Genomic DNA, 12,174 nt, shown 5'->3' with positions numbered 1-12,174 from the left:
GTAATGCACTGTAGCTTAGTAGTAACTAATAGCTATGATTCATATCGTTATAGTATTACAAGCTCATGTTTCATTTCATGACTATCATTTTAAGGATTGGTGCAAGCTGCAACCTTTCACAGCTTGCGGTAAGACAGAGTGGCAGCATTAAGTATTGACTAGAAACAAAAGTTGATACTTTGGAAGAAGAAAAGAACAATGGTTGTTTATTCAGGAAAAACAAATGATGAGAGAGTCATGTAATTGAGAATCATGTGATTGGGACACTTAAAAAATCAGTTTTCATTATCGATCAGCCAGCCATCTGCTGAACACAAGAGGTGAAGTGACTCTGAGCGAAATGGACAATTCTGCTGATTCTCCTTGTCAGGGGAATTATTGAACCACCGTGACCATTTGACCATTGTAATGGCTATTTTGATTGACCCATATCTGGGAAAAGGTAGCAGGAGAATTGCTTCATTGGATCTTGACCATTGTGATGGTAATTTCGTTTGACCTGTGCCTGGGTTTTGGAAGCACTGTGGAAGTCATGCGTATCATTTCCCCTCGGCAAGGAAGAGTTGCGACGACCATTTGTATGAAAGGACAGTTCTCTGGAAGCAACTCAACAAGAATTTGTGAGTTTTGGGTGGTCTGATCACTCAGTCTCTCACCTCCTTCGTGATTACTTCTGTGCATCAGTTTAAAAGTCTGAGTTTCTAAGCCCACTACCAAAAAAAGAAGCTGTTTGGCAAAAAAAAAGAAAGATAGAATTCTTATGGGAGTGATAAATCACCTCATTAGTCTATATTTCTACTTTCTTAACAAATCAAAGATTATAAAAGTAATTCAAAAAAGGTCCCCACAGTGTTTGAAAATTTAAATTCAAATCATATAGCCATTCAGCATGATGAGGCGGAGTAATGATTGTCCATCTGATCAACACTGCCCACCTAGCCATAGGAGAAATAAAAGTTAATACATATAGCTCAGATGTCATTATCTCCGACAATACCAAATAAAGCAGTTAAGGGATTAAGTTTAAAATTAATTTTAAAATGTGCAGAGAAAGTTTGAATACTTCAATCCAATATTTTTCAAGAATCTGGCTTGTCCAGAACATATGAATTCATGAAGTATCTCGATTGTTGCATTTATCACAATGAGGAGATGCATCCACATAAAAATTAGAGTTAGACTTTGGACATGATAAAATAATATCAATACAGTATAATCTGTTTGATTAAAATGTGGATTACCTTGGATGAAATTATATGATTTAAATGTAATGTATCTTTTTGAATTTCAACATATATCCAATATGTTAATAAAAATATTGAAGAAAAAAAAAGTCTGAGTTTCAACACAGGATTTCTAAGACTGAAATTTGGAATGACTTTGCAGAATTGTTCCTAAGCTGTAATGGTTTGGGCATCATGCGCGCGCACACACAGAGACACAGACACAGTTGGGGTAAATTTAAGTAAGATGTTATGTTATTAATAAATGTATTGTTTTAAAAATAACACTGTCTTGGTGAATTTCTTGTTGCTTGTCTACGACGTAACAATAGACTTGCATATAAGATGTCATTTATCCATCTACTCTATTCCTTCACACTGTTCATCTGCTTCCTTGCTGTTACTATCAAACTAACAGCTGTCTTGTCCTTTTAAGTTATCTAGCCTCAGCACAACCTTCTATTTTTCCATCCCTGATTGCCTCTCAATGCCATGAATTTATTTTTGTATGAATTATTTTAAAAATGTATTTAACCACAATTTTTTATTACATTTCTTTACTAAACTCATGTTAATTGATTGGCTCATCCCACTACATTCTACCAACTGCCATACTCTCAATATGGTCGAATTTGTGTCAGGGAGAGAGACCCCCCTCATGGTCCCTTATGCTGGAGCATCCAAAACTAATTTCCTCTTCCCACCAAATATTTACTCACATTTCACTTAAATTGTGCATTGAATCATGCCTCAAACACTCCATGTTGAAAATATGTTCCAATTATCTTTCCAATAATGAAATTTCACCTCTCCCCAGTTTGGAGAGATTATAATTCCATGACTCCTCTTGGATTCCAAAATGAAGGAAGTCAATTTTTCCATGTGTACTTCATCAAAATCTTCCCTCAGTTTAAAAAAAATCTCAGACAAATGCCATCTTCTATGAACAATTTCCAATCATGGATGTTATTCAAGGAAACCAAAGCAATGAGTTTTCATTTGTTTAATTCAGTAGCATTTTCCTGTTATCTTTCCAAAGTTTTGCACAAGGTAAAAATTGTCACCATCCTCTCTTACTTTGTTTCAACCCTAAAAATTATTTGCCAGATGATTCCATATTGAAGTTTGAGAGACGTATGTCTGGCAATGCAATGTCCTTCTACATGTTTCTCCTTTTTTTATTGACCTCACTATGACAGAACATTACGACTATATTATATTGGCCGACTACCTACTCTGCCAAGCCGTTTTGTTTTTGAAGTTTCTGGGAGGCTGTGGCATTGCTTGAAATCTCCTTCCTTATTATCATCAGTAAATTTTGATACCTTTGCCTTTGAGGCTAAAATATTTTTTGTTTTTGCATGCAAAACCAACACTAATAATGGGCATGGAACAGGACTCACATGCTGGTTAACTGGAAACCAAAAAGCCACTCATACCATACATTTTGTCAATGTACATGCTTTGTATTTTTGCTGATGGCATACTGGTATACTCAGATATGTAAAACATTAAAACCACCAAGCAACATAATATGTGGAAGGGGCTTTCACAGCAAGAAACTGTCAATGGTGGGATAGGGTGCTCTCAGCATGGGGAGATGGATTGCCACGACATGGAGGTATTATGGTAGATGACTAAACTAATAACAAGGTGAAAAGCCATTAACATAGGAAATCTTTGGCCAAAGGCAGGCTGCAGCTCACTCTGGATGGAGAGGAAATGTGGGTTTCATATGTGTCATTGTGAGAAGTACAGTTGCTGGGGGAGATGTGCCACATTCAATTGATTCCATTAAATTCCCAGTCATTGTTAAATCAGAAAGACTCCAATATTCCAGCAGAAACCAGCACATGATAAAAAGGCATATTCCAGAGGAGTTCTCCTCTCCTTATCCTTGGGCTAGTAGATCTAGATTTGCATCTTCCTCATGGATTCACAACTCAAAGAAGCCATTTTAAAAAATATACATTCTCTGTTAGGATTCACCCTTGAGATGATGGGGAGATTTTAAAGAACTATTGTATGCATGGACATATATTTACGTTTTACTTGCATTGTGTCTATTATCCAGATCAATGAAGCTGGCACCTGTAGCTAAAAGGTCATCAGCATGAGAATATCCATAGCCATTGAGAGTATCTATTGGAAAGAAGTATTTTATAGTAGTGGTTCTCAAACCTTTAAACCCTGCATCACCAAAAGTATTCCTTTACTTACTATGGACCCACTGACCATGAGGTGGGGGCGGGGGGAGTATTAAGCTACAGTACCTTCCTAGACCATTTACTGGAGTTTTGTTTTGATGTGGAATTTTTGAGAATTTTGGGGGTGTTTTGGTGAAATTTACAACCTTGTTTCACATATTACTTGTTTACTAAATCAAATCATTACTAAATGGGGGTGATGTGGTTGGAGAAGCCATTAGTGCAATGCCTTTACAGCACCAATGATCAGGACTGGGGTTCAAATCCAGCACTCTCTGTAAGGAGTTTGTACGTTCTCCCCAGAGGCTCCAGTTTTCTCCCAATGTTCGCAACATACCGGGGTTCTAAGCTAATTGGGAGTAAATTGGGTGGCATGGACTCGTAGGCCGAAATGGCCTGTTACCGTGCTGTATGTCTAAATTTAGATTCAGCAGTCTTTGCTGTGTTGCTGTGGACCATCCATAACAAACTCATTGACCACCAGTGGTCTGCGGACCACAGGTTGAAAAATTCTGCTCTTCAAAATACCAATTCCTGTCTATTCTGAGTAACGTCCATTTGCCATTCTCACACTTTCCAATTCATCATCCAAGTTCCTCCCAATGGTGCAACATTTCTTCCATGTTACCAATGCATTAACAGCCATCTTATGAAAATCCTTAGGAACAATTGCATTTCATAGTTCACTTCATCAAAATATCTACATTGACTTTGCGAAAACTTAACTTGTCTTCAGCAACACCACTTCCTCTGAGGAGAGTGAAGCATCAGGTTCAGTGGATATTTGTCTTAAATCAGTGTTGATGCTCAGAAGAAGCTATTTCTCTGTCTGCTGCAATGACTCCATATACTTTCTGTAATGTAGTGATGGAAACATAATGTAGTACAGGCAACCTTGCATTGTAGCTGCTTGGGCAAGGAAAATTCACCCTTATTGAATTCATAAATCACTACTCAATAATTGGAGATAGCAAATAAAATCTGCTCTTTCAGAATTTTTGTGAAAAAAAGTAAATAAACAAAACATAATTCAATTTTTGAAGTTACACTTCTTGAAGCATGCATAGATGATATGGCCATATTCTAGGACACAACCCATCTCTTTCTGTAACATAGGGATCACCTGCAGTTGGTGAAGCTTCATGTAGACCAAAGGGTAGTCTTTGTTTAATCTTGGTCTTCTTTTAACATGGGATAAATGTATGCAATCCAAAATAGGCATCTATTCATGACTCCTGCCCCGTGTGACTCAGGCTTTTAATTCTTTCTGTAATGTATTTTCCCCCTTTTTCAGGGTAAACCTAGTTTGCCTGGACCTCAAGGAGAACCTGGACCAAGAGGATACAAAGTACGAGATCTGTTCCCATTCCTCAAGCAAACAGAATTAGTTTGTAACTGTGATATTATTGCCTGAACGTTATTATGTGCCTCCAAAGGCGAGCTCTATGGACGTTTTATGCTGTATCGATGAATGTTTCAGTCATGTGGCCAATTCTGCAGACTTCATTAAGCTCTGAGAAACAAGGGATCAGGTGCTCGATAACTGCAGTTATGTTATCCTCTGTAAGTTAAACGGAGAGGTTACTGGTAGGGGCCTGAGCAGACTGTTGCTTCACCATTCTGGGCCCGGGTTTTGCTTTGGGTGGGAGGATGAGAATTAATGGCCGACTGTCTAGTATTAGGCCTTGTGGAAGAGGAAAATTTAAAGGGGTGGGAGTTGGACACATGGATATTGGGTAGTTGAGGATTGTGGGATGGGGTTCAGGAGCTCTGAATTGATGTCAGGAATTTGGAAGATCTTGGGGTTGGAGTCAAAGATAATTATCTGTTAGGGCCTAGGGCAATTTAAGGATCAGGCCCAAGGGTGACTGAAGATTAGAGGCAATGGAACACTTGGGAGTCTGGGTTTGGGACAAGAGATTTGGACTTGGCAGTTGAATGGTTGGAATAAAGGGCAAATGGGGTGTCGGAATCAGGGATGACGATCAATGATTTGAGCCAGAGATGATCAGATGTGAAATTGGCAGATGGTAAACATCATTACTCAGGTGGAGAGGCATGGAGACAAGAGGAGAAAGCACTTATTACAGTGGTGTCCCTGTCCATGAATGGCAATGAAAACATGATTAACTGCTTCCTAAACCAAGTGAACTAATTTCTCCAGTAACATCACAGCAGGAGCAACATCATTAGATGGAGCATGATGAAGAAATCAAGACCAGTGCCAGGAAGTGCCTGGTCAAATTTCTGGAGAAATATTATCACACCAGAAAAGTTTCATTCTAGGAGAAGAGATTTTTAATCCCTTGTCATAAAATAAAAACTAGTCTATTATCTAATTTCCATGCAGAGGCTTTAATTTTATTGAAGAAGTTTCACCACTGAGACTCATTCAGAAGAATAAAAACCAACTCCTTGCAAATAATTAAGATTAGCTGATCATCTCTTTCGCATTGTGTTGTATATTACAATTAAAAAATAAAATGCATCAAAAACATACTAGCTATCTTCAACCATTCAGTATATTATCTTTAACATCAGAGTTCAGGTCAATTGATTATTTCATCAATCTAAGATGAATCTAACTAATCAGAGTTCTTCAAGAACTAAAAGTTCCTCACAATTTCAAAGCTATGCTGGATATTCTCTTAAATACCACAACTCTGAATGTTCCTGGTGTGTTCCTTCTGACCTATGATTATTTTATTGCTTAACTCAGTCAATGAGTTATATATTGACCCTTTTATTAATGATCTTTACACTCTTTAATCTTGCTTCAGAAATATACTTGAATGGTGTAATGAAATAAAATGAGATATAAACATTAAGATACACAAATTACAGATGCTGGAATCTGGTGCAAAAAAAATCTGCAGGAGGAACTCAGCAGGTTCAGAAGTACCCAGTATTCATGGGAGAAGAAGAAATGGTCAACGTTTTGGGTATGACCACTTCAAGACCTATCGTCGGCAATTATTTTTCTCCCACTGTTGCTGCAGGACCAGCTGAGTTCCTCTAACAGATAAGTTTTTTTGCTCTATAAACATTAGCTGTTTAACTCCACAAGTGGTTAGACTTGCAGCAACGAGCAAGCCTGCTCACTTCACTCCCTGAAAATAATGGTACGGGCAAAGGTATGCTTCTGGCATGCCCTTCTCTAAGGGCAAGTGAACTCCTATGTCTTGCGTTGAACCTTAAAGTCTGTAAACCAAAGCCTGGCCCTCAACCAATGTTTTCTTTCTTCATTCATTTATTGTCACTGCAGATTTGCCTCCATCCAAGGATTTGCTGAAAGGAAAGTGGTTTAGATTTCAAGAGAGTATATTCTCCATTGCCATTTTAAATAAAAGGAAAAAAAAACATAGTTCACTAGAATCTCTAACTTACCTTTTTACTGCAGATACTTGACCTGAACGCTAATCTGCACTGCCCATCTGTTTACATCACATTCAAGGCTTTTTAAACCCACCCAAACTTATTTTGCTCCAAATTAAACCTCTCAAATAAAACTCACTTCCTTTCCAGCAAAGATCCCACACCACAAATTCTCTTCATGTCATGAAAACTGGACCAGAATGGTGGGAAAAAATATTGGTCAAAATGAGTGGTGCTGATAGAATTTATATTTTTTTAAGAGAAAATTATGTCTTGCTTTTTTACCATTAGGGTGAAAGAGGACAACAAGGTTTTCCAGGGATTCAAGGACCTCCAGGTGCAAAGGTATTTTTGAATGAAGTATATCAACAGTTCAAATCAATAATTATGGTTTCAAATACAAATGACAAATTTTGATTTGCTCCTTCTTGCAATTTTGTTTAGGGACCTGAAGGATTGGCAGGACAAGATGGATTACCAGGTTTTCCTGGAAAAAGGGTATGTGGTTTTTTTTGCTGTATTCCCATATTAAGGTTTGTCCTTTTGTAATTGCAGAGATCATTGCTCAGGAGAAATTAATGGTAAGTTCAAGGTTCTTACAGCATGCAGTGTGCCCTGATGCACCAAGTAGTCTGAGAAGAACATGTGCAAAGTAAACAGGATCAGGTTCCACCTCCCTCTAGTTATCTCATTCAACTTGGTGAATCAGGGCTGATCTAATTTTGGCCTTATTCCCATTTTCCCGCATTTAAAATCAAGCATTTGAAAGCTTCTGCAACATCTCTGAGTTTGGACTTACTCCCACAAAACATGGCTTTTTTCTGGTCTTTAATTCATGACAACAGTTCTATGTACACTCTGCTTTGAAATCCAGGATAAAGAAAAGGAACTTTTTCTAGATCCAGAACATCATTCTATCTTTCTTAGGACGGCACTGTTCATTGAACTGTTGCCTCATAACATCAGTGGCCTGGGTTCAATCCTGAACTGTCTATATCTGGCTGCTTTGGCTTCTTTCAGGTGCTCTTGTTTCCTCCAACAGCCCAAGGACAAGCAGATTGATAAATTGGCCTAGAAAGTGGGTGAGTGGCAGGAACTGGGTAGAGTCCATGGGAATGTTGGAAGAATAAAACTAATGAGATCAATGTAGGATCAAAATGAATGGTTGAAGGACCTTGTGGACTCAATGGCCATATGATCTGCCTTCAAGGTGTATATCTCTGATTTTCTCACTCTTTCAAAACAATCAATAGGCTTTACATTGGTTCAATGCTTTTTATTTTCCAGTGGATCTAATATGCTTCCTATTCAAAACCATTTCTCTCAGTTGCAACCCCTGCCTCAGCCCACACAGCCCTGTGGTCCACAATGGCCAACTCTAGTTCAATTCTTACAAGTTTTATGCTTGCCTATCCTGGTCTTGGAACATTGATGACATGCGCAGACCCCTAGAGGGAAATTTAACAGTTCATTCTGGCCTAGGATTCTGGCACAGCCCTCGCCTGTAGACCTCTTACTGGGCAAACAACTCCACTGAGCCTCCTTCTCGTGGTTAAGAACATCAAGTAAACTGTGTTAACTGCCAAACTGTGGCAATTGACACTGAAGTTATCTTCTTCTCAGGGAGTAAAACTGAGCACTTGCGGCATCAAATGTTTCCCCGCAGCTTGTCAACAAAGTGGTCTCCTGCTGGCTAGTTCCCAAAGTTCCCACTGGAAAGATGGATTTTATGATCCATTATTTGGATATATTCACATGTGATCCTTTGTTTATCACTGCTCTCATCTTACATTTCTTATTTCCAATGCCCACATCCCATTATGCAGTCACCCACCCCAATCATTTGTCTTCTCCCAGATGTGCACCTTGTCTTCAGTCTATCCTACTGATGAATCAGCCCAACAACTCACAAGGAAGGACGACACCTTCTAATGCAGCTCACTTGTTCGTTAGTTCATCTACTACCATAAACATTCAACCAACCCCTCCCACCATCACACTATTGCGGTAGTGTGTGCTGTCATCAAAATGGACTGTAGTTACTCGCATGGGCGACTTCAACAACATCTCTCTTGGTGTCATGTGATGGAGTAGTGGCTGGTCGGGTGGAATCAGCCCTCTCCAGACAAAAGAAAAATGTGAAAAAACAAAGCTCAATAAACATAAAATACAGGAAGAGAAAGATGCAGAAAGAGACAGAAGATGGCACCCAAAAGAGAAAAAAGTAAGAATAACAGAGAAAAGGGAAGAAGGAAAATCACTGAAGAAAGAAGAAGGCCTTTCCTGCACGTTGGAGCAGAGAGCCACCATGGAGAGGAGTGGCCGAACTCCATTGTTGGTGAATCCCCAGAGAAGCGGTGTCCTCCCGACTGGCAGACTTCAAAAATGGCTCTCAGAGCCAAGAAGAGATGCGCAACTGCGCATGTGCGAAGAGTTGCACATGCACAATGCGCAAGTAAAAGAAAAGGTTAATGCCAGCGGGAGGGCGACTCAGCTGAGGAGCGGCCATCTGAGAGACGTCCAGTATCGGGGCGTTCGGCTGGGGAAAGTAAGCAAGAAAGAAAAAAAGAAGAGTGATGAGAAAGTAAATGAAGGGCTGGAAAAGAGTGAGCGGCCACTGGGCGACCGGCAGGGGGACGACCTGCGGCAGGAGGCCCAGCAGTGGGTCAGACTGCAACAGCGGATCAACCTGCAGCAGGAGGCCCAACAACAGGAGATACAGCAGCTGGAAAGAATGGCTATCATTAGAATTTAGTTCAATCAAAAGAAAAATGAAAAGAGCTGAAGACAGAATGCAAAGCTTAGAGTTGGTCATGACTGAAATAGGGAAAAGAGTAAAAAATGTTGAGGTATGAGAAGCTGCTGTAGAAATGGAGATAAATGATTTAAAAAGGAAGTTGGAAGAGAGCGAAAAAAAAATTAAAGAGACACAAGATTTATTGTCACAAAAAATTGACGTATTGGAAAACTACAGTAGGCGAAACAACATAAAAATAGTGGGCCTGAAAGAAGGCAAAGAAGGGTCAGATATGAAGGAATTTATAAAAAGATGGATCCCAAAGGTGTTGGGAACAACAGATTCACATGAAGAAATAGAAATCGAAAGGGTGCATAGAGCGCTAGTACAGAAACTGCCACCACATCAAAAACCAAGATCCATATTGGTAAAATTTCTAAGATATACGACAAGAGAAAACATACTGGAGCAGGCAAGAAAGAAGGTTAGAGAAGACAATAAGCCGTTGGAATATAAGGGACAAAAAATATTTTTTTACCCGGATATAATCTTCGAACTTTTAAAGAAGAGGAAGGAATTCAACATGGTGAAAACAATCTTATGGAAGAAAGGGTATAACTTCATATTAAGACATCCAGCTGTACTCAAAGTATTTATTCCTGGGGAACGGAAGAGACTGTTCTCGGACCCAAAGAAAGCCCAAGAATTTGATGAACATTTGCAGGACAGAAGAGAGGAGGAGGAGTGACAAGAAGACTGGCAAGAAAATATACAAAAATATGTAAAAATATAAAGTAAAGATAATGTATATATATAAAGATTTAAAGATGGATAAGAGAAGGGGAAGAAGGGAAAAAAAAGAGAGAGAGCTTTGGTAGAGCTCGTCGAAAGAACCAAAGACTTGTTGATCCAAACCAAGGCTTTTATTAGCAAAAGGCAGGAACTCTTCACAGGTGGCCGACCAGTCCGGAATGATCCGACCTAGCTAGGGACACACTGTTTAAGGCCCAGACAGTAGGCGTGGCTAAGCTCTCAGCCAATCACTGTAAGCACAGTCATTACACTCTAGATACTGTAACTATATACATTGGTGATAGGTCTGTACTATCACAGCTATAAGTATAGGAAAATAGGGTTCACTGGGGGTGGGAGAATAATGGTCACTGCGAAATCAGTTGACGCTTGCGAGTAAGTTCGCAAAGGGGAGTTGTGGTTGCCATCAAGGGACAAGGGGCAATCCAAGGAGTGGAGGTTAATTTGGGGTTAAAAGGTTATTGCTTGTGGGGATTGTTGGGGTATTTCATGTCTTAAGTGTATTGTTATATATTGAAATTAAAAAGGAAAACTTAAAAAACAGTAATGGAAAAAAGGGATGGAGGTGGTGAAGAGGTGGAAAAGAAGTAAAAATAAAGATATAAGATGGCCACGTTAGACTATATGACTATAAACATTAATAGAATATATAACCAAGTTTAAGTGTATCCCATTGGAAAAAAAAATCACATATAATTTAAAAGACAAAGTTACAATGTTTGAAAAAAACCTGGGAACCATATATGGAACATAACAGAAAGTGCAGGCCTCGGACCACCACCACCTAAAATGATAAAAAGATAAACACGATCAGATTTAATGTGTATAAGTAGATGATACGTCTTTTTTGTTTGTATTCCTTTTGTATAAAGATATTGTTTTATTGTATTTTATATGTTCAATATTTACTGTTTTTGGAGGGGGGTGGGAAGGGGAAAGGGAGGAATGGGGGAAAAAGAGAAAATGTCACTGAATATTTAAAGAGATGCATATTGGTTGATATGTTTCATAGTGCGATAAATAAAGAATTACAAAAAAAACCCAACATCTCTCTTGACCAACACCACTAAGGGGGACAAAAACAGCAAGTACATGGATACACTGCCATCTGCAAATTCCCTTCCATGTCACATTATCAACCTGAGTGAGAAATTCATCTCCATTCTTTCACCATTGTGGGGTCTAAGGCTTGGAACTGCTTCTACCCAGTACCTGTAAGGGAGCATCTTCATTGAAAGCACTGCATCAGTTTATGACAACAACTTTAATTTAGACATTCAGCACGGTAACAGGCCATTTTTTTCCATGAAAGTTAAAGCTTGGCAATAAATGCTGGTCTTAGATGTCCAAATGAATTTTTGCAACAGATATGAGTTCCAATGCAGCGATGAGACCAGGTCTTTGTGAAGGCAATGTCATGAATTGTATGAACCAAAGCAGTAAAACCCTAATGATCTGCTGCACTCAGGAAATTGGTGGTAACTGACTGACATCCAGATTATTGGATGTTTCTACTTTTAATTCCCCCAAACACCTTTAACTCACATTTTTTAGTGTTTACACAGGATTGTAATGACCAGTCTAATATATTTCCCAGTGATCTAGGAGAAAGGGAACAGGAGTCCCAGTGGGTTGGCAGGGGTGCAGCAACTGGGCCTTAGTGAATGGAAAGAGAGTGGCAAACATCACCTGCTGAGCCTGGTGCTGATCCATTGGGATTTCTCAAAAGTCGGATGGTGGATTATTGCAGTCTTAATTTTAAATTTAGACATACAGCTCGGTAACAGGCCCTTTTGGCCTCTGAGCCCATGCTGCCCAA

The 12,174-nt window shown here is 39.1% G+C and overlaps 1 protein-coding gene across 1 annotated transcript in view; it reads left to right on the top strand.

Moving 5' to 3' along the window:
• The window catches only part of LOC138755243 (collagen alpha-1(XXI) chain-like), a 198,914-nt gene that overhangs the window by 102,918 nt on the left and 83,822 nt on the right, over window positions 1-12,174 (top strand). Inside the window, exons 11-13 of the mRNA XM_069920865.1 lie at window positions 4,725-4,778; window positions 7,097-7,150; window positions 7,250-7,303. Of these exons, the coding sequence (XP_069776966.1) occupies window positions 4,725-4,778; window positions 7,097-7,150; window positions 7,250-7,303 (162 nt within the window). The remainder of the gene's footprint in view (window positions 1-4,724; window positions 4,779-7,096; window positions 7,151-7,249; window positions 7,304-12,174) is intronic.

Source organism: Narcine bancroftii, chromosome 2, assembly GCF_036971445.1.
Source record: "Narcine bancroftii isolate sNarBan1 chromosome 2, sNarBan1.hap1, whole genome shotgun sequence".
Classification (NCBI taxonomy): Eukaryota; Metazoa; Chordata; class Chondrichthyes; order Torpediniformes; family Narcinidae; genus Narcine; species Narcine bancroftii.
The sequence above is the reverse complement of the archived record's forward strand: the minus strand, read 5'-3'. Positions and strand labels throughout refer to the sequence as shown.